At 45.0% G+C, this 25,685-nt stretch overlaps 2 protein-coding genes across 3 annotated transcripts; both read right to left on the reverse strand.

The window, feature by feature from the left end:
* Positions 1–546: 546 nt before the first annotated feature.
* trim33l (tripartite motif containing 33, like) lies at positions 547–15,839 on the reverse strand. 2 transcript variants are annotated; one of them, XM_031746464.2, is made up of 14 exons: positions 15,544–15,839; positions 13,411–13,473; positions 12,893–13,028; positions 11,921–12,047; positions 11,727–11,843; positions 10,659–10,773; positions 10,069–10,215; positions 8,227–8,338; positions 5,348–7,983; positions 5,046–5,236; positions 4,283–4,385; positions 4,104–4,160; positions 3,772–3,894; positions 547–2,806 (listed from the first exon to the last, which is right to left on the reverse strand). In XM_031746464.2, the coding sequence occupies exons 2-14, from the start codon at positions 13,450–13,452 to the stop codon at positions 2,519–2,521; spliced, it is 4,194 nt and encodes a 1,397-aa protein (XP_031602324.1). In that variant the 5' UTR covers positions 13,453–13,473; positions 15,544–15,839; the 3' UTR covers positions 547–2,518. The 2 variants fall into 2 exon arrangements, with proteins under 2 accessions (XP_031602324.1, XP_039475231.1); XM_039619297.1 differs by lacking the exon at positions 15,544–15,839 and adding an exon at positions 14,664–14,748.
* A 3,908-nt stretch (positions 15,840–19,747) lies between these two features.
* On the reverse strand, positions 19,748–24,059 carry LOC120442746 (putative C-type lectin domain family 20 member A). Its single transcript, XM_039619898.1, has 5 exons — positions 23,981–24,059; positions 22,706–23,059; positions 22,068–22,436; positions 20,223–20,323; positions 19,748–19,885 (listed from the first exon to the last, which is right to left on the reverse strand). Exons 1-5 carry the CDS (start codon positions 24,057–24,059, stop codon positions 19,748–19,750), a joined length of 1,041 nt encoding a protein of 346 aa, XP_039475832.1.
* Between the last annotated feature and the right edge of the window lie 1,626 nt (positions 24,060–25,685).

A 25,685-nucleotide genomic window follows, 5' to 3' on the forward strand; every position in this document is an offset into this window, starting at 1 on the left:
GCAGCTGGGTTAGCGTCTCAGTCGGGAAACACTTTATGTGCTGCAGAGAGTGTATCAGCTGCCTCTTTGGCTCCACCTGCTGGCCTCCACCTGAACGACCTTATTCTTCCTGTTTTTCTTCAGCAGCTGCAGAACTTAACTGATTTATTATTTTCCTCGAAAAATCATTTAATTTGATATCAAAGGGGGATTAATTTCCAAATTTAGGCCAAGATATCTCTTTATCCATTACTGGAACCCTCAGGGCCGTATTTGGTGTATAAATCATGCAGACAAATATGTGACCTTTTTTATCACAGACTCTAAAACTCTCGAAGTCCTTCTCGTGTACTTAAAAGTTTAAATTTTAATCATTTTGTTAAAAGGCGGTTTTCCCCACTGGAGGATTTTCAGCCTACCGAGAAATTTCAATAAGACCACGATCAAAGTCTCACGGGTTTCCACAGTGGATGCTGCATTTGGCAGATTTTCACGCCCTCCTGATGCAACCACAAAGGAATTTGTGTTCTGAGTAAAGAGGTGATCGATTTACAGTCACATGAAAAAATATTTTAAAATATTTTAATGGAATTTTTTTAAAACACAGCGTAACATTTTCTTTGATAAAATGTACAGCCAAGAAGAATCCACGTTTACATTTGAATTCTTGTTCTGATTCGTTTTTCTTTTTCAGCAGATTTTTCTTTTTTTGGTTCTGTTAACATCAAAGTAAAATTATTTCAAATTCCTCAAAGGGAAAGTAAACACAGACTTTCACAATAAAGTTTGAACACATGAAAGTGCACGACGTCGAACTGCGCACACAAAGAAACGAGTCTGTCAGAGTTCCCCGTCCAACACCGGGGGAAACATGAACCGGCTAATTGGTTCCACAGACTGAAGCATGTGACTGGGATCCGTTTGGACACGACAGCTTTGACATACAGACATTAAAGAAAGAAGACAGCCACATGAAGTGATTAGAAAACAAATCGAGTCATGAAGCTGGACTGAAGGAATAAACAACATCTGAGACTTCAGCAGGATGTGAGCCAAATACTGAAGACAACAAAGATCAAATACAGAGTCGCCTGTTACAGTAAATCCAGCTGCTAAAAATCGCAAGCCGAATGACGAGACGAGACTCATCTCAGATGCAAAGCGAGTCAGTTATGGAAAAGAATGTTTATTTTAAATGTTGTTTTTTTATATATATGTTAAACAAACGAAATTCTCTGCGTATTTCATCGTAAGAGAAAACACAACATACGTGTAAAACATGAAATATCAAACGAGAAAACTCAGACTAAACTGTAAACATGTTACGCTACTCGCTGCAGACGTGCGCGCCTCAGCTTTCGGGGGAAATACCAAAAATAAGAACACGTTATGGCTGATCAGCTGCCAAAGAGATGAAATCTGACAGTAGGAAAGGTACCATTACTGCCACCAAGGACTCCACTATAATTACAACCGCAAGGAAAAAGTAACGGCTTCACGTCTGAATGAAGGTCTCACACTTTCTTTACATAAGGCGGTAAAATCGAGACCGGCACAAAGTCTCAGATGAAATCACCAGTTTAATGTTGATACAGTCAGAGCGCTCACAGCACAGACACTGGGCCTGATCAATGCCGTCATCATTTCCTCCCTTTTTGAAATTGTGAAATACTGACCGATTCCTGCTTCTAAGATGTGACCACTCACTGAAAAATGAACTTTTTCATACCAAAAATATTGTTTAGAGTTCAGACCAAAATCCCCGATTACGACTTGCAGACGCAGCGAACTGAGTGCAGAAATACAGAAGCGCTGACGCGGACCCGTCCCGCTCACAGCAGAGGAAACCTTCGGCGGTTTTCACGCTGTGTCAGTGAGAGACGACGGGGTTAATACTGTGGATTTACACACGGTGACCAGTCAGAAACTGACTTCATCATCAGCGGCTGAGTTTCCAGGTTTCTGTGAGCGGTTTAAACGTAAGGCACATGGTGATTCTGAAAAATGCTTTTTAAAGTTACTCGTGCTGTAACTACACATCGGAATTTGTTTCTTTAAAATAAAAAGTCTCCAGCTGCTGCGGTCACATCTGCCTGCTGTGAGCTCAGATACTTCCTGTACATCAGAGCTCAGCACACCTGGAGCAGCTCCTGCACCGAGTGCAGAGCCGAGCTTCCACCGATCAAATCTGAATCCGGAAAGGTTTTTATTTATTCTTTGAGCCACTGAAACTCTGATTTTGGTTTTTAAGCAGCGAGGAAACAAACCGATGAAGGCGGAGCAGACGAGCGTGTTTCCGGTCACACACGCGGTTAGTCGCGCCGTTTCCATCGCGCTACGTTCAGTCTCGCTGGGCTTTACACACAAACCTAAGACATCTGAAAACGGCCGCTTGCTACAGGAAACTGCGACGGGCAGTTTCTCCTTCATTTTACGTGTACAGAACATATAGGAAATATTGCTGAGGTCACTCGTACATTCATGGGTTAAAAAAGAAAAAAGCAGCTGTGCAGAGTCTTCTTGGTTATTTAAAACCTCCTCAGTCGTCCTCTCTCCTTTTCCTCTTTGGAGCAGGACTTGCCTTCAGATCCAGAAAGTCTCTCAGTCTCTTCCTGAAGTCCTCGAGTTTGGATTCAGGTATTAACCCTTCTTCCTTTTCCAACTTTAAGCTCTCGTCTTCTCGGCCGTGCTGCAATCTGCTTGCGCGTCCAGCGGCAGGTTGCAGGTTTGACTTCGGTGCGGTCAGGAGTGAAGGATGGAGCTCCGAACTCAGAGTTTCCACCAACTTCATCCGGAAACTTTCCTGCAGTTTCTGCAACTCGTCGTCCTGAAAACAGCAGAGAGAAGGCAGAGTGACGGCTGCTGCTCAGTTATCTCAATCAGCGAGTCTGCACTGAAGCCGAGCGTCGGCAGCTCGGCATCACTGACAGAAGCCAAAGCTCGCACATCAGCTGCACAGCAAACATGGCTGCAGGCAGCGAAATCAGCCCTAAATTCTGATGATTTATTTTTAAATTATACATCCAACACCTCCAGACGTGAAACACGTGTGAGGACGAGAAAGGAAGCCAGAGCATCGAATCCACACTCACATACAGCAGTGCTCGATGAGGTCGAGAACAATTAGACGACACTAGTGGACAGGTATCAGGTAAGACTGACTGCAGGTAATTTTCCTGCTCTCTCTTTAAACTGGGAATTAACAGTAGCAGCAGGTTAACAGGAAGCACGGCTTTAACAGCTGTTAAAAAGACGTCTAAGAATCCTTCAGGTTTCTTAGACGTTTCAGGGACAGGCGTCGCGGGGTGAGGGGCGGGGAACACCTGATCAGGACCACAGACTCTCACATCCACAGCACAACTCACAACTCTTCTGCTCTTATCACCGTGGCAACACCACTCAGGCTTTATGGTAAAACCCCGCCTCCTAGTGGTGAAAGTTTAAGGTACAGTTTTAAAACAAATATCTGCCTAAAAAAGTTTGACTTTATGAAGGCGAGCCATATTTTACTTTGTGTTCTTATAACTGAGCAGCCTCCTGCTCTGCAACACACAAGCACCATCTGCCCTTTAGAGACCTGGAGTAGTATTATTATTATTAGTATTATTATTATTATAATAATGATAATAATGACATAATTAATGCGTCTGACATCCATCCGGTATTTTAATTTCACGATAGTATCAAAAAAGTACAGTTTAATACTGTCTCATTAATTCATTAAAGAGGTAAAAATCCTAATGACTAGAGTTCATCAGGCTCTGTGTTGGACTCCGCCTGCTTCGTGCGTACCTGTGAGGCGTCTTTGAACAGAGTCCACATGTCGGAGACGAGCTGTGCGGCCGTTTGATACGGAGGAGGCCGGCGGAGGGTCAGGCGGTCCGATATCGACTTCAGCTGAGACGAACCGCCAAACTGAAGAGAAGAAAACAGAAAGTCTTCATCGCTGTGACCTCATCAGGCTGCAGGAGCGCCACCTGCTGGTTTAACGACTGCTACAGGAGACCCTTTATTTTCCATTTCCCGTTTCCAGGTTTATTTCCATTCATGCACATTTTATAAAGTGTATAAACTCGTCAGCTGCTTTAAGCTTCTACTCTGACTGGAGCTTTGCTCAGACTTACCTGAGAGCACCGACTGCAGACTTCAACCTTCAGATGCAGAACGAGACTCTCGCACCTCTGAAAAACAAAAACAGACATAATACACAAAACTTTAGAAGAAAATCTACCACAAACTGATGGAGACGGAGTCATTTTGTGAAGTGAGGTTCATGAGTAAGCGTTAGTGAGCAAATGCTGACCCTGAGGCTCTGCAGACTGAGGCTGGTATGCTGAAGTCTCTCAGTGCTGTAGGGGTCCGACGGGTCTGACAGGTCCTGACATAACGAACAGACCCACTCTGACCTGCAGGCAGGACAAGGACAGACAGCAGAGGTCACTTCACTTTCTTTTTGCGCTCTGTGTGATGTTACTGATGCTCATAGTATCCACTTCCTGCAGATGTTTTGACGCATGCTCAATCATCCAAGTAAGGAAGTCCTAAAAGTTGATTCTGTTCATCTGGACGTTTTCAGTGGGAGGTCACTTCCTTGATCATTAAAACTTGTCATGACCACTGATCAAAGACCATGAGTACCATTCACAGAGAGCTGGTACTCATGGCCATTGATTAACGACAATTTGCATATCAATGATGAAGGAACTGATCTCCCAGCCCATGGTTCCTTCAGTGGGCTGGTTTCAGTTATTATGCAAATGTGCTGTTAATAAGATTGGAAACCTGCAGTCAGCTGAGACTGAAGACATCACTCGGACGAGTGACGAAACGTTTCTCCCACTGAAAACATCCAGATGAACAGAATCAATGTTAAGAGACTTCCTGCAGAGGTTTCATAATAAAAGTAAATCAGGAAGAGGAAAGTGTTGAGTTTTATTCATAATAATTTAAAATTAAAAAAACCTTTTTGAATAGGCTTTAGATTGAAAATCAATCCAATTATCACACGTCAGTGGACTTCAGTCATCTTAAAGGAGCAAAAGGATGAAAATGATTCGGATTCTTACCAAAAGTCGAGTCCAACTGGGGGGACGTGGCAGTCTCTGTGGTATCCTCGACCGCAGGCTGAGCAGATGATCGAAGTGCCGGGTGATGCACAAACCGAGCAGGAAAGAATCTCCAGGGTTATTGGAGAGCCTGGAGACGATTCCGGCTTTATGAAATCCCCTTTGTCAGCCGCCACGTCTTCGGCATCGGACTGTAACAGAGCACAACGACAACAGTCTCTTAAAGCTGACCGGTTCATCTTATAATCCAAGTTTCTCAAGTTTGCCTGGATTACAGATCGTGTTTGACAAGTGCATCCTACCTGACAGTCGTCACTCATTTCCTCCAGGTAAATCTCATCATCAGTCTCTCCAGGTAACAGACGAAAACTGGGAAGGGGCCGTCCAACACTTGGTAGGGACACAGGCAGTCTCAACACAGACACTTTGGGCTGCCACCGACTCAGACTGAAGTCCTCCCGTCCAATCACGGCGCTCAGCTCTTCGGTGTCCTTGTCTGAAGTTACCAGTGTTGGTATGTCGTCTTTAGGCTCGAGGGCGTTGGGTTTGGCTTCGTCAGAGACTAAAGTGGCGGGTTCGGTTTCTTTCGTTTCCTGGCTCTCCTCCATATCTTGTATAGTGTTATCACAGCGAGCGTCAGCCACCAAGCCCTCCACAGGAACCTGCTGAGTCTGTTCCTGAGGGGAGGGGGGATGAAGTGTGCTGTCAAGTTCCTGAAGCGAGGACAAAGGGCTGCTGGGTAAAGCCGGGCTCTTATCTTCCACGGTTTGGTGCTCTGACGGTAACGTGTCGCTCGGTCCATCACAGCTCGAGTTTCCCGCAGAAATCTCTGGACTCACTTCTGTGATGGTGCTTTCCCCAAGGCCGCTTAGTTTCTGCGCTGAGGCCGGATGGAAGGCACGACGATCAGGCAGCCTGAAGAGAGCAGTCTCGTTGAGCAGCACCTGATACGTTCTCTGAGTGTTGGTCAGCATGACGATGCTGGGCTGGTTCCGGTGAGGACCGGCGGTTTGATTCAGAACTTGCGATGGTTGGACGGGTTTAAGGGCGGATAGAAACTGACCCGCCGGCAGGGGGAACGTGGAGCCGGCAGGCAGCATGCTGAGAACAACTGAGGGACGGGAGGCGTCAGTTTGGGGGAGGAACAAATAGCTGGGAGATGAACAGCTGCTGGCAGGAGAACTGATGAAGGACGAGAAGGTTGGAGTGATAGAGGTAGTGAAGATCTGTGACGTACTGAGACTGCTGACTGGAAAAAGCGAGGGAGACGTGTGGAGCAGCGAGCTGCGCGTCGCTGTGGAACAGGTGGTGCTGAGCAGAGTGGCAGAGGAGGAGTATATGAAAGCTATAGAGGACGACGTGGTCAAGGAATTCCAAAGAGATGAAGGAATGCTGACGGGAACAGGCGAGGCAGCGTTACTGGTCAGAACAGCAAAGGTGGAGGTGGGTGGGCTGGTGGAGGAGGAGTTCATGGTTGTCGAGGAGGTGGTGGTGGCATCAGAGTTGACTGGAACAAGCAGGTTAGGATTACTGGAGTTTGGTGTTTGGGGGAGGAGGCACCAGGAGGACACGGGACGGGCGGAGTTTAATGTGGAGGTGGCTGGAGAACAAGCCAACACCATACTCGAATGTGTAACGAGAGGTTTGAACTGATTCGGAGAGGCGCTCAGCGAGTTAGAAATCTGAGCAGGTGGGCAGGTGGAAGAGACGGTTGGAGGAGAAATAGACGAGGGACAGGCGGAGGAGGAAAGATGAAGATTAGACTGATCGTAGGGCGAGAGCCACGCTGAAGGGCGGCATGTGGAACTATCTGGAACAACCAGGTTAGTGACACGGGTGTCGAGAGTCTGCAAAACAGACCCGGTTGTTGCTGCTGGACAGGTGGAGGTGGAAAGAGTGGTGGATAAGGGGGAGGAGGGAAACGCAGACAACTGATTGGTTAAATGTGTTGATGGTAAAGAGAGGATACTGATGGTAACAGGTGTGTTGGGGGAGGTGCCGGTTTGAGTGATGGAGCCGGTGAACACTGGACTGGTGGAGGTGGAAGGAGTATAAGAGGAGGAGGAGTGGGGAAACACGGAGGGTGTGGAGGATGGAGAAATAGTCAGCTGACTGGACACGAGTGCTGACAGACTGGGACGGGTGGAGATGGAAGGAGTGATGGAGGAGGAGGGAAACATGGCGGTTGTGGAGGACGAAGGAACACTCGACTGAGCAGACACAGACGTTGATGGTGGAGGGAGAACACTGATGGTAACTGGTGGGTTACAGTTCACAGCTTTGCCAGTTTGAGGGGTGGGGTCAGTGGGCATTGGAAAGGTGGAGGTGTGAGCAGGAGGAGTAATGGAAGTGGAGGAGCTGGATAAGAGCGTGCACAAAGGAGAGGGACGGCTAGCTGGAGCGCCTGGGGCATTACAGTGCAGGGGGAGGGGCATGTTGGAGGTTGCAAGAGAGGTGGTGGTTGGAGGGAGAGCATGACTCAACTGACCCGATGGGGAACTCGAGGGCGGAGATCGAGGATTTACCGAATCCTGTGTGCCAACCTGATGGTGAGTGAGGAGATTATAAAGGGTTAGGTTGGGCGAAAATTTGCAAAAGGCCGAAGATGAACTTGACTGTGAGGATGAAGAGGGTGTAGCAGCACAGTCATTAGGAACAGGTGTAGCATTGGAACCGGCCGTCTCAGTTTGGGGGCCGGGGGGTACCAGGCGGGTGGAGGGGGAGTCGGAAGAAGTGGAGTCTCTTCTAGGTTTGGGGCCAGATGAGGATGTAAAGGACAGATTAAGCGAATGAGAAGCAGAGGCGCTGTCCATCACAGTGCTGGAGATGGGGTTGCAGGTGGAGGTGGGAGGAGGGGCAGCAGGAGGGGCCGGAGTTGCTGTGTTTTTATCCGAGGTTGGTGGCACAGCGAAGGGGATCCATGAAACATGAAGGTTACCTGGAAACCGAAACAATGGAGGAGGAGGAGGAGGAGGAGGAGGAGGGTGCAGCAATTATTTTCTCTCAGATTAAACTACATCCAAAGTCAAACAGCATCAACATAAACTCTGAGCTCATGGACAGAAAAAACGAACCAAACTGGCACATAAAATGATTCGGTTTGGTTTCCACACGTACGGCCGAGCGTCCGCTGCAAAACTGAAGCCACAACATAAAGAAACGGATACACGAGCGGACTTACAAAGCTCAGAGAGGATTTCCTCGTAACCCAACTTGGTAATGAGCTTCACTTCAGGCATTTTCAGAGGGGGGTCTGAGTCCTGATCTAGAAGGTCCTTCATCTGGGTTTTAATCTGGAAGAGAAAAACAAAGCAAAGATAAATTGGTTGGTTCACAGGCTACGCACTAAATCACCAGATTAACCGTTTTCTGCAGAATTTCTCCAACTTCTTTGCAACAGTGATGTTTTGGGTTTTTTTTTTTACAGATTTTTATAAGCAATGATTATCTGATAATATTTGTGATTGGGCGACGCTCATAGAGATCACTGTGCGTGACATAACAGTCACATGATGTGCAAAACGCCCCTTTTTAGGGTTTTTAATCTTCTTCTGAGCCAGCTAAGGAAAGAAAGCCTGGCTTTGCTGGACTTTAGTCTAACTCTGTGGGGACGTAGCGAGGACTGGCTCCTCCCACAGTTTCGGATCTACAGCAGACATCCATGAACAAGGAAACCACTCCAGCCTGTCTTTGCTTCTAATTGTTGTTGTTATGTTTCTGTCATGACTGTTCATGTATGAGTTACATGTTTAAACGTCTCTATCGCTCAATATCTAAATCTGACAATATACAGAGTCATCCAGCATTATGAGAGTCAGTGTGCCTCGCATGTTTTCATACTGGCGCGCCCCACTGGTGGGGTGCAAGTCACCTGGCAGAAAAGTCATGCAGAACTAATGTTTAGCATTGGAATCACTTTTATGGGGGAACACAGAACGCGGCAGTTTTGTAATAGTATGCACATCCGCTGCATCCACTGAAAAGCTGCAGGCAAGTCGACAGCTGCAATAAATTAGTGTACTAAAAAGTGCGAACATGTGGTCCAGTGTCGTGCCAAGGTAGGCATCCCCAACAGAATTGGTTTCCCCTGCATCGGGAGCGCGCACTGGGCTGTCCAAATCACGGACAAACAGTATCCCACACTCTTGATTTTTAGTTCACAAACACTTCTTATAATGACTAACTACTCCGGAAACTGTGGATGTTTTAGCTCTGAAGTTACAGAAGAATACAAATAAGTATCAGTCAAAATGTCCTTGGTTTATTGAAATAATCCACGAGAAAAATCAATGTATCAATTCTGTTGTAACCCACTAACTGAACAGTAATGTAACAACACTGATTTTTCATGTTTTCACTAAAACAGTTCATTGCTTCCACGTCTACATAGTTGTAATGGAGGCGGAGTCAACTGGATCCGCTCTCCCCGCCCAGTGAACGCTCCCGACGCAAGGGAAACAAATTCTGTCGGGGACACCCACTTTGGCACGCCGGCGAGGCGTGATTGCGGATGCCACTCACCCGCAGCCGTGCCGCAGACCACGCCCCGCCGCAGCTCTGCAGTCAAAAACAGGCTCACTGCAGCCACTAAGAGTGAAACGTATTAAACTCACTAAATTATATATTTTTCATCTCTGTTCACAAGTTTCTGGATTTCTTTTTTTTATAACACTGAACTTTATGTTTCCATGTTTGGCAACGTTCACATTCTGTTTAACTTTTGCTTTTTTGAAGAGGTGCTGCAGAATAATGAAGCCGTGTAGTGACAAACATTACAATTATTTGTTTGAAATGAAAGTTGTTTAAAATAAAAATTACTGAAGGATTCATTGTGAATGAGTTTATTACGAAAATAAAGTTGCAGTTTGGCTTTTCTGTCATTGTTTTGTTTAGATGGGACGTGAAAAAATTTCTTCCTGCCGTGTGGGGAATAAAAAGTTTGAGAACCATTGGTTTAAGCTATGGTAGTGTGAGTACAGCTGCAGTGTGTCTGCTGTGTGTCTGTCACATCTCTGATGTGTACCTGTGCGGTGTGTGAGAGCAGGGACGGCAGGTCGGTCAGATTTCGGGCCTTTTCGAGCGTTTCCTTCATGGATTTTTGGCTCTGCTGCAGCTGCTTCAGCTTCACCATCCTCCCCTGGATCTGCTCACATTCCAGCTCATACACCTTCTACACACACACACACACACACACACACACACACACACACACATTCAGCATGTTTTAATCATTTTTTAGGCGCTCCATTGTTTTGTATTTTACCACAAATGTTGGCGTGCGAGGCTGAGTGAGCACAGACGTTTGATACTGAGAGCAGCAGCAGATAAGACTCAAGGCAATGCTGAGGAGTGAAACTCTGAACTCACTGCAATGACTTCAGAGCACAGACTGAAAAACATCCCTCAGCAAGAAGAAAAGTCTGTTCATAAATTCGGTTCATATTTTGAGAAAAGATTTGGGTCACTTTCTAAGAAATTAGAAATGTACACTTAAAGCTGAAAAAACAAAGACTTCTTCTTTTAGATACAGACAAGGACACTGCAGAGAGAAACAGGAAATGACATCAGCCTGCTCGACATTCAACAATATTTAAAACAGCTGATGGAACGTACCTCTATGTCTTTAAGGAGCGACATCATTTTCGCTTTCAGAAGTTTAGCAAAAGCGACGAATCCCGCCTGCAGCTCGGTCCTCAGACGAGACTCGGTTTGCTCGATGCTCTGCAGCCTGAAACACAGCAGAAGCACGAGGGGGGGTTACTTTCCTCAGACGGGACAGCCGGCACCTGAGGGACGTTAAGTTATTAATATCAAGTAGGAATGAGGTGGTGACCTTTACCGCGTGGAGACTCAGAACAGTCGAGTTCAGCAAAGAGACATTTGGTAGCGATTTTATGAAATACAGTGAATCTAAGTCAAATTCTCTGAATGTTTCCGTACACAAAGATAACGAGTAAACGTCTGTGTGAGGATTCACAGCAGTGCACAGAGTCTGACATTGGGAGTGTTTCATGTTTACGAGCAATAACTTCAAACAAGGCGTTTATGCCAAACGCATCTTGATGGGAGATCAGGAGGAGGCTCTGCAGCCTGTGGCGAGGCTTTAGTTTCCTCCTCCTCACAGGTCAGGATGTTTATCAAGCCATGCTGCACACTTTCCAAGGGCAGCCACACATTATTCCCATCCATCCATTCTCTTCTACTTATCCTTGTCAGGGTCACGGCTGGGTGGAGCCTATCCCTGCAGAGTATACCCTGGACAGGTCACCAGTCTAACACGTACAGACTGACAACCATTCACACACTCACACGCATTATTTGAGTTTTAGATTATTTCCAGTGGCACTGTGTAAATTTAAATGTTGGTTTTTTGCCCTCTGTGGCAGATTTCAGGCCCACCAATGATTTGAACTGAACATACAGGGATGGTGTTTTTGTGTTGGCCGGTCTGCACACAGTTAAAGCAAAGAGTCTGGGACACCCGCACTGCTGCTCCTCTGTACATTTACTCATAATCTGCTAAACAAAACACATTTTAAGAAGATTAAAAACACTCGAGCTGCTAATATGTATGTTTCTGTTTGTTTCTGTGGAGTAACGACACAATAAGGCAAAAAGGATTTATTCTGCTGATGAGCCATCGTCTTTTCAGGAAGTAAACAGTGAAATCATCAGCCGTACCTGGTCTCCATGTCCTGCAGACTCCGCCTCACCGTGTCCTCCTGCCTCTTCATGGAATGAACGTACACGTCCAGCTGCTTCTTCAGGCTGACCACCGCCTCACTGACAAAGCGGTACCTGGAAACAACAGCAGCTGACGGCTCACGTCTGCACTACAACCACTTTAACAGGAGAACGCGTCCGACCCGCCTCACCTGTGGTTCATGTGAGTCATCAGCTGACAGTCTCTGCAGGTGAGCTGCTTACAGGTGAAGCAGATGAGTTTGAGTGGCTCAGATGGGTGGAGTCTGCAGAACTTGGTGGGAGAAGACAAGATGTTTCCTGAGGACAACACACACACACACACACACACACACACACAGATTATCACTTAGTTTGCTCAATAACTGTGATCTCAATTATTACTATAATATCACAGGTTGTAACAGATGTGGTAAAATCAGCTTCCCGCTGAAACCGTCTCTGGACCGAGCGCTCTCTAACAGACCTGAACCGAAGTATGAAACTATAGTAAAATACTGAGTGTGCTGCGTTTGATATTATCTGCAGGACTTCCTTCGTTTCCACGTGTTGGGCTCAGAGCTCGGTGGAAGTCAGCGACACGTGTTCGCTCTGTGGCGCTTTGGCAGGTGAGGGAGACGCTGGAGTCCTGCAGGTCAGACTGAAACGCTAATGGTGTAAACAAAGAAACTGGAAAGTACCAGTGTTTCTGAGCTGGACACTGCAGACAGGCTGGGCTTAGCAAACCACTCCCCATTAAAGTGAGAACCTCCGACGGCCCGCTGTGTGGGAGTCGGCGTTTCTACGGCTCCACCCGTCGGGTCAAAAAGACTCAACTCTGTTTGGCTGTTTGAGGATTCAGTTCTTCAACAATAAATAAAAAAATGGTGGACTGAAGCTCCTGCTGCTGTGGAAACATCACATCCTGTTTTATTTGTATCCAACTTCAATTCATGAACTAAATATTTCACAAGTTGTGGCTTACACACTTAGATGTGCTTCTACACTTTAATTTTACAACATATAAGATCTTTTTGAAGCTCGTCACTAAGTCACGGTCAACAGCGAGTGTCAGCTGACTGCAGAGAGCAGTTTAACTCCAAGAGAACCCAAAAACCTCTAATCGATGATAAAACCGATCAGTGGCTGTGGGTTGGGTTTTTTACCTTCTGGCGGGTGATGGAGGAGCCTGTGTGATCTGGTCACCGTGACTCTGCGATGCGCCGACACGCAGACGCCGCACAGAGCTTCATTACAGTCGAGACACCAACATGCGGCCGAGGTGGCGTCGCAGTTGCTGCACTGAGGAGATGAGAAGGCGGAGACGTTCACAGGTGAGACTGAGCTCCGGCTGAAGGTCTTTTCTTTTATCAGTCTATTTAAACGCCACAAAATCAGACATGTTCACGTTTCCTGCACCTGTGCAGCTGCCAAGTACCGACCACGGGAGTCTTAAAGGTGTGTCAGAAGACACAAAATGGTCTCCATAGGGCTCGTGTTGTCTTCATATAAAACCAGCCTCACAGTGTTGTACGTGCATGCAAACAAACACACACACACACACACACATTTTCCACATGCTGCTGCAGGATCACATGTGAATATTCTTTGGTTAAAAAGCTCAAAGCAGGAGATCCTGGTGGTGAGGCACAGATAAATAAAATAAGGTTTGCTGGAGAGTTACCTGCTGACTCAGGTTGTCTCCTGGGGCTCCTGTCGCTTCCATGTTGCTCAGCAAAGTTGCTTCCTGAAAGACAGAGAAGCTGATAACGTCCGGCAGCTATGATGAGAACATTTGTGGAGTTGGTGACGTACCAAATGTGAGTCAATAATCAGTCTGATCCTGACACAGAAACCTAGAGCTGACATTGGTGACATCACTTCCTCTGTGCTCCGTGCAGTAATTACAGTTATCAGGTGACAGCAGCAGCTAGCAGGAGCGCTAACATAGCACGGAGGAAGTGATCCAAAGAAGCAGCTTCAACAAACTAAAATCAGAATTCTGGGTTTTGGTTGCAGAAAGGCTGATCACAGATTATCTGCATGAATAAAGAAAGTCCTCATCAATGGAGCTCTGATCCCGTGATTCTCCACAGCAAAGAGTTAATAAAGAGCAGAGCCTCCGTGTTAGTCCATGGACACATTAGTGTGTCGTCTTAATCAGGACGGGCTCACGTTAATGAGCTCAGGTCACATCATCATAAACATCTGCAACAGTTTATCAGCGTTTCAGTGTTTTAATAAAGTTCAGTAAACATTTCATGTTGCTGACGACGCCACAGCCTGTTTTTATAACACACGGTCTTTACTGTTTTATAACTTTATCTGTTTTCATCCTTCAGTGACAGACGGCAGCTTTCTTACTGACACGTGTCTGTAACTGAAAAAAATCACATTTGGATTTAAAGTTTTGTCTGTAAAGACAAACAAGCTGTGGGAAATTTCAAATCAATATTTACATGTTGGTAATTTACATTTTAAATAGTTTGGTACAGTTTGGAAAGGACGATCTCTTTAAATACGAACAGCTTACAGATCGTGGACAGAATGACCAGTACGATCAGCTGTGAGATGGATCCAGGCCGAGCTGAAATGACCTGATCCTGATCAGATATCGTTCAGCTGGATCCAGGTTGGAGGCTCCTGCTATCTAGACGGACCCACAGAGACTAACTTTGGGGATTTACAGTAGAAAATATGAATTTAAGAGACCGAATCAGTGATTCCCATCGTCCAAAGGGGGCACATATGTATGTATATATACCCTCACTGTGTTTACAGCCCCCTTACTGCACTTTAAGAAAATTTTCCAAGTGAGGAGATTAAGTTCAGAGAGTCTGTTACCATGGCAACTGACTGAGCTCAAGTTCACTCTCTTTAACAGTAAACCCGAGTTTCCCTCATCTACAGCTTAACAAACTCAGAGCTGGTATTAACCTTTATGGTAGTTTAAATGCTGATCATGAGTCTGAGCTCATTTTTGTGCGATGATGCTGCTGCAGCGTTCATGCAGTCATGTGGAGGAGAGCTCAGATGGACAGAAACAACTTTCCGGGAAACATCCATTACGTCAGAGTCTGACGCAGCTGTGAAGTCACACTGAAACTCAATGATTCACATGTGCATTTCTGTCCCTCCAAAGCTGAGTCCACATCCTACATTAACTTCAGCAGCTTGTCATCACGCTGTCACCGAAACAAGCGCAACTCAGCGCGTCTCCTCTGAGCCACATCTGACACTGGGCTTCGTGGGTTTGTCACCCTGAAGTCCACCCTCACGGGAAAAACCGTGAGAGCCCCACATGAAACAAACGCAGGCGTGTCTGTGGACGCTCTCCGTCATCCAGGTCATGGAAGAGTTTCACCTCTCATCAGTTCTTCAGGGTTTAGCGTGTCTCCACTAGTCACGTCACAGAGCGCATGTGTGAGGGTGAAGGTGAGCCGTGTGGAACATCATGTAAACACAGAGGAGGATCCCAAACACCGCCGTGACGTCACCACGCGGGAACAGCCCTCAGAGACCGGGATAAACACGTCGCTTTCTCACCTTCGTGTTATTATAAAGTAACCGGATTAAGAAAATCTTAAAAGTTTCTTCCTGTTAAAATGGAGTTTTTGCTTCCCACGGTCGCCAAGTGCTGTCTCGCAGGGCGTGGTCTGACGGTTGGGTTTTCGCTGCATTAGCGCCGCCGCGATTTAGCGCTGTGTAAATAAACCTGAGCTGAGCTAGACCCGGACCCGAAGGGCCGCTAAGGGGGCCGAGAGCCCCGCGACAGAGGCCAGCCCCGACACCGGAGATGCTGACGTGATGGACTCACCGTCACTACGCTCCGTCCACAGACACGCACACCGTCAACATTCACGGTAACACGAGTCCTCCCGGTTTAGCCTGGAGCCGCTCAGACGACCACAGCAACGGAACCAACAAGAACCGTCACGAACACCACATAGATGTAACTTCCGTCCCGCTTCTTCTTCTTCTGGCCCGGGCAGGTGACGTCCAGACTGTCAGCGTATTACCGCCACCTGCTGGTCGTCACCGCAGACCTCCGGTACTCACAGACCCGCTGCAGGTTTGGGATACAGAGGAGCTTCTGTGACAGGAAACACATTTATACACTCACCGACCACTTTATTAGGTACACTCTGCTGCGAGTGAATGATTATCAGCATTTTAAACTGCTGTAAGTAATTAGTTGGCCTATAATCTGTAAAACATATCAAATATATCTTTCATGAACTACATCATTCTGAGCAGAAACATCACTACTGTCATGAGGCAGAAGCACCAATCAGTTCTTGGCAAAATTACTCTTACATATATATTCTTTATGTATCCGGGTAAAACGTGTCATTGACAGGGCAGCAGAAAAGAACTGCACTGATTCTAATGTAAATCACAGAGTAGGTGCAACAACACAGAGTCGTGCAGATATGTTAAAAACAGGTCATTTCTTAATCTTATATATGAATCCTGTTGTATATTTACCATTATCAGGAAACATATTAGACATAAAACATATCAGAAACATCAACCATCACCTGTCGGACCCCCTCTGTCCCATTGTTGTTGTTATATTCATGGTGCTGGAAACCTTCCTTGGAGACGTGGGTCCACACTGGGATGAAAACATCACACAGGTTTGTTTGAAGTTCCTGTGCCACCACATCCCAGAGGTGTGCTGCTGGACTGAGATCAGGTGACTGTGGACCTGAGTCACCTTTCAACAGGTCAGTTTGCCCTTGTCTACATACCCGAATGCACTGAGCTGCTGCCATGTGATTGGCTGGTTACCTAATCAGGGCTCAACAGGTGTACCTAACAAAGTGTCCAGTGAGTGAATATATTGGATTCTAAATATATTTTATTTTGTTAATATATATTTATATTTTTTACATTTATTATTATTTAAATACATTTGAGACGTTAATATTTTTGAATGTAATGTTATGTATTACTCTAAGATAATTAGCAAATTAGAAAAATAGAGTTCATTACTGGGAAACTGAGGTGGATAATAAAGAAAAGAAGGGGCATGTCCTGTGTGTTTTCACTGTATCACTACGCACTAAAGGCAAAGATGCCAAAAAAATCATGTTTAAAAAAAGATATCCTGATGTTACAACAAAACCGTGTCGGGCTGTGTCCTCAGTCTGCTCGTTACTAATTTGTTTGGATAACAAGTTAAACTTTTCTGCTCTTTCCAGAATTATAATAATTACAGCTTCACTCAAATATGACTGAGGTGCTGAGGCAGCCATGCAAATACACAAAACTCTGCTTTAGATTCAAATAAAGACACAAACCTGAGACCTGATGCAGCAGACGTGTTCAAGGTTTGATGCTGTGAGAAAAGCTTTATTACGCTTACAGACTAAAAGTACAGAAGAAAGTCAGAGAGGATAAATGCATGAGCACAGCTTACAGCGTATCACCTCAGTCTGGTTTCATGGTTTCACACTTCATTCACTCACCATGTTGTGGTTGATGGAGGTCAGTCTGAGGACTCTTTGCTTCTCAGATGAATTTGAATAAGCCGGATTTTTGCATTAAGAAAAGACTCCTGATATCTTTTAAACAAACAGACCTTAATGAGCACTTCCATTCCCCGAGACTACATCTGGATTTACATAATTTACGATGACTTTCTGAGAGAGGACGGAGGAGCAGATGTTTATTATCTGGACTTTTAACTGTTTCCAGTTCAGCAGACTGGACACTTCTCTTCATGTCAGCAGTTTTATGCATTTTGTGGCTCTATGAAGACAAGCTCACTAGAAAGAGAAGTGAGATGAAATATTCACTCATTCAGTTATTTATCAGACAGTCATTCAGCATCTTCTTGTTGCCATGGAAACGACCCGCATCATAACTGATATTGTAAGACTCACTGGGTTCATCAGTGGCATAAAGCACAGAAACATGTGGCTCTCTTCCACAATGCAGCTGCTATCACGCTCGGTACACAAACCTGAGCAACAGCATGAAGGTCGCCGCTCTGCTGGCATCAAACGCCTCTAATGAGGTCACCATGGGTGGAAATGGTTTGAACAGCAGCGGGTGTGGTCAGATGGCAGCAGTACCCAGTACAGACAGTGGAGGTCGTGCTGGTCTAAAGTAAATCGTGCCGATGGAGCAAACGTCAGCTAAATGGTTTGAACAGCCTTTCATCACTCCGTCTGTGAGAGTGAGCACTGTGGGATGGTTTAGTCTGCACACCAGGAGAGGATCGATGATTTATTCCATGATTTCTTATTTTAGAAATTAGATAAAGCTGTAAAAATTCAGTGTTTGTCTGTGGAGAACATGAATAATCAGTCTGTCTATTAGAGGTAAGAGAGAACATGATAAACTATGTACTCGTGTTAAACGCTTATACTGATGATTTGGAGTCACTGGTCTTCTATCCACTGATACCAAACACCTGTTCTGTATGGACCGCTAACCCCTCACTGGTCTCACTGCTCTCCCGACTCTGTGATTAAACTCCAGGTCAGGTCTGCACCTCCTCCCCTCTCTTCCAACAAAGTCAATCCTCCGTGGATTCAGGGAACCTCTGGATTCATTTCTGGGAATAAAACTGTTCATATACTGTGTGATCATCATCCTTTTTAGGGGCAGATATTCTTTAAACACAACAATGCTGTGTTTTTGTGCTTTTCCCATGAACATTTGGACTCATGATTGCTGCTTATTATGGACTAACTGTATGTTTTTTAATCATATTTTCCTCTCTCAGAAAATTCGAACCCATTAAAGCTGTAATCCTCATACTATCAGCTTAATGCATGATTAAAAAAGATGTTTAGCAACAGTAACAGATTTTCCTTTTTTGGTCATCCGAGGGTTCGATTAAAGAGGTGGTCAGAAATCAATAATAAACTGGTTTAAATACGTTTTATAATTTTTATTACTGCTGGATGTTACTGTTGAGCTGTTTTCCTGATCTGACTGGAATTTGATGGAGAAAGTGCAGCTTCAGGTTGTTTAGATTAAATGTAATTATTAATAACTGAATGAAACTGGATACATCCATAAAGCATTTTCTCTTCATCTTCTTGCTGATGACATATGGACCTCTGTTGGGTCCAAGCCTCAGATGAAGCTCTCATCATTTTAAGCATTCATCATTCGTCATCCTCAGTCAGAGCTGCGTCACATTTCTGTATAAATAAATTTTACACCAAAGTTTATAGAAATTTATAGAAAAACTTTACCATAGCCTGCCTACATATAATAAACATATAATAACTGCTGATATAGGTTTAGATTGCTTCCCTCTGATCTCTCTTAGCTAACTTCAGTAGTTACTTCCTCCAGATCACCAACATATCCATTAAACCACATTCAAGTTTTACCTTTAATTAAAGATTTGATTTTAAATTTGACTGATTTATTTTCATTCACTATGCACGACAGGCTTTTAAGGTGAATCTGACAATCTGAGCTCTGATTTAACCGAATCATCAAGAATCAAAGGCAAACAACATGAATCAAAGTTCAGTCAAATAAGGGAACAGTGTTACCCTGCCATAATCAATATCATGAAATGTATTCAAATTAGTTTTATTGGCGCCTTGTTTTCCATCATAACCCCTAAGTGATGAAAAAGTAGAGTTGTGTAAAGTTGTTCTTTTATTTAATTCATAAGATGAAAATTACAATTTCATGCACTGGGAAAAACAGCTGAAGAAGAAAAGTCATAGTTATTAAAAAGAAAATCATTTGCACTTGTTTCCTGACAGCACAGCAGGACTGTGAGAGTCAGCCTGCTCAGGAGAGCAGCGGTTAGAGGTCCAGCAACTCAAGATCATGAAACAATCTACAGAGTAATTACTTTTCAAACATCACACATACATGTACTCGATTACTAACCCTAATATACACAACAATTTATGAGCTAACTACTGATATGTGTCAGTCAGATAACTTCTAAAGATTAAAAGACGTAATTGATTTATCAATGAAACATCAGCCAATAATAATGAATAAACAGATGATGTCACTTCCTGGTGTGCAGACTAAACCGACCCACAGTCTTCCTCCTCACAGTAACCGGCTGTCTCCTCCTCTCTGTGGAAAACCTTCCCATCGGGCTGCGTCCTCCACCTCAGCTTCACCTCCTCAGTGACTCCTTGCTCCACCAGCTTCTCCCTCACCTGAAACACAGTTTTCACACATTACATCAGTGTATAAAGTCAAAAAGTGTTTGAAACCTGATGAAGACACAGTGACTGATTTCTAACCAGCACAATCAGTGAGGAGTCTGAAAATATCAGGATGACTGAATTTCATTCTTAAATTCTTGAATTCATGCTAACACAGTTGTCATCGAGTATTTTCTTTTGCTGACTGAGGACATGCAGACTAGAGGAAAATACCACCAAATGATCCTCTGGTTTTTTATTTTGAAGATGCAAGAGGCTGCAGTTTGGTGCTCTGCTGCAGCTCTGCTGCAGCTCTGCTGCAGGAACAGGGTATCATGTGTCCCCTGACCTGCTTCAGGATGGACTCTTGCACTGCGGGGTCGTTCAGGTCTGCAGATCCCGCTCTCAGCCAAACCTTCACACTGCGCTTCAACACTGGAGTTTGGACATCTGCAGAGAAACAACAAGCTGATCAGATCAGAATAGATTGCCTTTGTTGTCACTATGCAGTTGTACAATGAGATACAGAACATCTACAACTCAGTGCAAACATGTGGGGGGTGGGGGTGCACAGTTCTGCAGCACTATATACATATGAACAGTATTAACAGAAAAGAAAAGTATAAAATTTACAATATACAATCCAGTGTAAAAAAAAAAAAGGTAATTATGTAAATAGTGTTTTGTATATACAGTTCGGGTTATTGCACAGTGGTGGTTTAAAGAGGGAAATGGGAAAAATGAGTGGGTGGGACTGTGTTATTGGTGCATGTGTGAGTTCCTTTGGGAAGAAACTGTTCTAGAGTCTGTGGGTCTTTGTGGGTCCTCTCCCTCCTGCTCTCCCCAGCCTACACCCCCCTCAGGTGCAGTGCCAGGCCCACCACAAAGACCATTACAACCTGGCCTGAAAATGCTCTCTCCAAACTGCAGTTCTGCTTCACACAGACAGACTGGGACATATTTGAACACCAGGACCTAGAAACATGAACAGGATCAGTTCAGGACTACATCAAGTTCTGTACTGCAAATGTGACTGTGGACACAAGCATTCAGGTTTTCCCAAACCAAAAACCCTGGATGACCAGCGAGGTCCGCTCACAGCCGCGCCGCCGCCTTCAGGTCAGGTGACAGAGCTCTGTACAGGGCTGCTCGAGCTGACCTGAAAAGGGGGATTAAAAAAGCCAAGACAGACCATAAAGGAAGTATCGAGTACCACCTGTCCAGCAACAACACACGGGAGGTGTGGCAGGGAATGCAAGACATCATCAACCACAGAAAACAGAAAACCCGAGTGTGCAGCTGGCAGAGGAAATAAACAGCTTCTTCGCCCACTTTGAAACACCACAACAGCAACACTCATCTGCTTCAGCCCTGCTCCCATCCTCATCCTCACCTGGTTCCTGCACCGCTCCACTCACTGTAACGGAGCACGATGTCAGACTTGTGCTCCTAGCAGTGAACCCCAGGAAGGCGGCCGGTCCAGACGGAGTACCAGGCAAGGTGCTAAGAGCATGCACACACCAGCTCACCCTCATCTTCACCAGACTCTTCAACCTCTCACTGGATCAGGCAGCCATCCCATCCTGTCTAAAATCAGCCACAATCATCCCAGTGCCGAAGAAGTCTCCCATCTCCAGCCTGAATGATTACCGCCCTGTGGCCCTCACACCAGTAATCATGAAATGCTTTGTGAGACTAGTCCTTCAGCACATCAAGGATTACCTCCCCCCAGAATTTGACCCCCACCAGTTTGCATACCGCGCAAACAGATCCACAGAAGACGCCACAGCCCTCCACGCTGTGCTGAATCACCTAGAGCAGCGGCAGAGCTACGTCCGAATGCTCTTCGTGGACTACAGCTCAGCCTTTAATACAATCATCCCGGACATCCTCATCACCAAACTGGTCACTCTTGGCCTCCCTCCTCTCACATGTGCCTGGATAAAGGACTTTCTCACAAACCGGCCCCAGACTGTAAGACTCCGCCCTCATCTCTCCTCCACTCGCACACTGAGCACCGGCTCCCCACAGGGCTGTGTGCTGAGCCCCCTCCTGTATTCTCTCTACACCCACGACTGCAGTTCGACCCACAACAACAATCTCATCATCAAGTTTGCTGATGACACCACGGTAGTCGGACTCATCTCAGGACCTGGAGGATCAGGTTCTGCAGCAACAGTGAGGACAGACTCACCCTGGTAGCAGAGGAAGGGGTGGGCATTGTTGCATGGCTGGAAAAGCCACGATGATGATGACTGGTCCACCATCATACAGTCCCCATCTGCTGATTGCAAAGTCAGAGGCAGGAACTGGATGTCGCTCCCATCACACCACTCCCAGCTGTTGCTCAAACCAATCCAGGCAAGTGACAAAGAGGGAATCAGCCATCTACTTCCATTCATTGAATAACCATCATAAATGTCTGACGCCAGCAGAGTCATGATCTCCGTGTTGTTCACCACACTGTTGATGGTGCTCAGATCTGTGTACCTGTCCCTGCAGTAGGACTGAGCGCCATAAAAGCTCCTCGAGTCCTGCACCAGGATGTAACGGCCAGCATCACCTGGAAGAGAAACGAGCAGACAGATTCAGAGCACAGGCTGCAAATATTCACCAACAACATTCACCTTTTTTAAACTAAAAACTCATTTTTTTAAGAAATTTTAATTGTTATGTCTTTTCTTCAACTAAATATTTGCCAAGTATGTGTTTTCCAGAGTTCCAGTTCAAAATTCTTCTGTTAATGAAAAAAATAAGATTACAGGATTTTAAAAGCTATTTAGAGTGGAAGCACCCATCGTGCTCCTTCGTCTTGGTGCCGATGCCACTCACCGCTGTAACAGATGAAGTGCTTCTCTTCTGAACAGTCTCTGGTCGACCAGATTCCCAGTGCAGATACTGTCACACACTTCTCCACACCAGGCTCGCCCGGGCCCCAGTTTGTGAAGGTTGATTTACCTGTTCCAGTATAAGACCACTTCCAGACCCTGAAGAGTCCGATCCAGAACTTTTGACTCCCCACCAGCTGTTGGGCCGCCATGGTTTTGTCTTTGCTGGTGAAGGTGGCGAGATCGGTGTACTTCTCTCTGCAGTAAAGCTGAGCTTCGGTCCAGGTCTTTGACTGCGTGACGAAGTGGAACTGTCTGTCGCACTGACCAGACTGAAACTGGCAAACGACCACATAACCTGAGAGACAACACAAGAGACAGCCCTGACTGCAAAAACACAACACCCAGAAGGTCTGCACGGCCGTGAAACGCAAACATTTAAAGATCACAGATTATTCTGTGTGTCAGGAAAACTTCAGTTTATCGCTTTGACTATTTTGTAGTTCAACAAACTGCTTTGCTACAAACTCTGCTCTTCTCCGCTGATTATTATGAATAGTTTTGTTCTATTAACATCTGAAAAAACAAAGTGATCCACAGGCAAAGTTTGATATTTTGACACTGGATTATTTTTATGTCTGTTCAGTTATTACACTCTTCTCCAGTATACCCTCCAGTATACCCTCCTGGTTATACTGGAGGATTGTTCCTGTTATAAGGGAGTTTTTTTCTTCCCACTGCCACCAAAGCGCTTGCTCACAGGGATCATCTGATTGTTGGATTTTCTCTGTAGAGTCTTTAAAAAACTGAACTGAATATTAGGGTGTAAAAAACACCCAGCAGCAGATTAAACATCAAAACATTTATACAATTTCTGTATCACTAACTGAATCTGTATAAATTCCAGTGACAATACACCACCAGCTGTTTGTGCTGGCATAACATCCCAGCTTCATTCAGTCATGTTGGTGAGATACACTTAAATCAGGCTGTAAATAAAAGAATCAGTAAAATGTGGCACTTTCAGCTGATTTTAAACAGAAACTCCACACATAACCTGCTCCAGACCAAGTTATGTGTTTATCATCAGTTGCTATGGTGATCTAACAGGTGAAAAGATGAACACAGGAAACTGACTTTAAGCTTGATAATCTCACTCACAATCTCACTTCGTAGCACACCGCTCAGCTCAGAGGTTTCAGTTTACTGTGGTTTAAGGCCGACACGTTGCCACATTTTCTTATAACTAAATGTGTGAGAGTGAGACATGTTTACAGACCTGAGAGCAGCAGGAGGAGCGCTTCACCACACTGCATGACTGAGAGCTCAGAGACTGTAAGGACTTCTTCTGCAACCATTTCATCATGGACACAAAAACATCATCAGCATAGAGTGACACTTCTTTATTATTACTGAGTTAGCGCTCACTGTAAACTGTGTTAGCGTGTTCCTTTGTGGGAGCCTGAAGAAACGTATTTTCATGTGTTTAGCATCACATTCCTGCGATACAGGAAGGAAGATAATCACAGGCCTTAAAGCACTCCTGTTTGCGCCTCCAAATTGGGACGATGCCTTTTATAATAGATGGGACCTTCTAGTCTACAGTTCCACTTCAGTGAAACTGACCTATCCCACCGGCTGACAGCACCAGTTCTGTCATGAACTTAAAACAGTTTTACATTCCTGTTAAATCACTCAAACCAGACTTGAAGACCCAATGTACCAATGTGGCCCAATGAAGCCAATGTACAAATATTACAGACTGAACTTTGTGTAACTGAATTATTACTCACATCACTTCACATGAATATGAGACAAAGGAGAGCCTCAGAATGCACAACGTACCTGCAGTGAGGAGATGGAGTCAGTGTGTTTGCCCATGAGACATCAACACTGTCCCTCTAAATATACATCTGTTCCTCCCTCCTCTTCCTCCTCTCTCAGAAAGTCATCATTAACTATGTAAAAACCAGGCACATGTTCTTGGACATATAGAAGTGTTCATTAAAGTCTATTTGGTTAAGAGATTTATGGAGTCATTTCTGAATGCAAAAACAGGCATATAAATCTGAAGTTGACTTATTCACACTCATTTCAGATGCAAACGACCCTCAGACCAGAACAGACTGTAAATGAGGTCAAAAGTGTGAAGCTGTTATAAATCAAAGAGATGGAAGTCATAAACTGTGAGCAGGACGTTAGGTCAGTTGATTTTATTTTACTTCTCTCTTCAGTTTTACTCTTCAAGCGTAATAAAACATTTCTCCACTTGAATGAAGTTTTATCAAAAATGTTTGAATCTTATCATCATTTGTCAGTCCAGACGGAAATCTTGGCATCTTCATTTGAATCTAAAGCAAAAGCTTTGCACGTGTCTGCATGGATACAGCACAGACTCTCTGCCTCACCACTTTGTGGTTATTTGAGTAAAGCTGTAATTATATTATAACTCTGATAAAAGAGTATTCAGATTCAACTCTTCATCTAAAATGATCTGTGCTGACCGACTGAAGACACATTTTACATTTAACTTCTAATTGTACTGATTTGGCAGCTTTAATATTATGTAAAAATCTACTATTTTCTAGATTTTCCTACTTCTTGACTGTTACAATTCTCTGTAGTAATCATCACGTTGGCATCTGTTGGGTCTGCACTTCCACAGGCCCCGCTGGTTTAGAAACTTATTCCCGTTAACGAAGCTAGGAAGCAAGACAATCAGCGATCGATCGATTTTACTTGCGCAAGGGAAGCCCTGGTCCCCAGCCTCCGCTTGCCACCTTTTATTGAAAACAGTTACAGTACACACAAGCACCACCCATTGCAAACCCCCCCTATGGTTCTAAAAGATAAGGTACTGTGTGTATGTGTGTGTGTGTATGCATGTGCGAGAATGTGTGTGTGTGTGTGTGTGTGTGTGTGTGTGTGTGTGTGTGTGTGTGTGTGTGTGTGTGTGTGTGTGTGTGTGTGTGTTTGGGGGTGCG

The sequence above is a fragment of the Oreochromis aureus genome, linkage group 11 (genome assembly GCF_013358895.1).
Source record: "Oreochromis aureus strain Israel breed Guangdong linkage group 11, ZZ_aureus, whole genome shotgun sequence".
In the NCBI taxonomy this organism is placed as follows: Eukaryota; Metazoa; Chordata; class Actinopteri; order Cichliformes; family Cichlidae; genus Oreochromis; species Oreochromis aureus.

Coding starts and splice junctions, on each gene's coding strand:
- trim33l (XM_031746464.2), bottom strand. CDS start 13,452: ATGGAAGCGACAGGAGCCCCAGGAGACAACCTGAGTCAGCAG. Junction 13,029..13,410: donor GAGACAACCTGAGTCAGCAG/GTAACTCTCCAG, acceptor TCATCTCCTCAG/TGCAGCAACTGCGACGCCAC. Junction 11,844..11,920: donor ATGACTCACATGAACCACAG/GTGAGGCGGGTC, acceptor TGTTGTTTCCAG/GTACCGCTTTGTCAGTGAGG.
- LOC120442746 (XM_039619898.1), bottom strand. CDS start 24,059: ATGGTTGCAGAAGAAGTCCTTACAGTCTCTGAGCTCTCAGTCATGCAG. Junction 22,437..22,705: donor GCACTTCATCTGTTACAGCG/GTGAGTGGCATC, acceptor TTTCTCTTCCAG/GTGATGCTGGCCGTTACATC. Junction 19,886..20,222: donor AAGAGTCCATCCTGAAGCAG/GTCAGGGGACAC, acceptor ACTGTGTTTCAG/GTGAGGGAGAAGCTGGTGGA.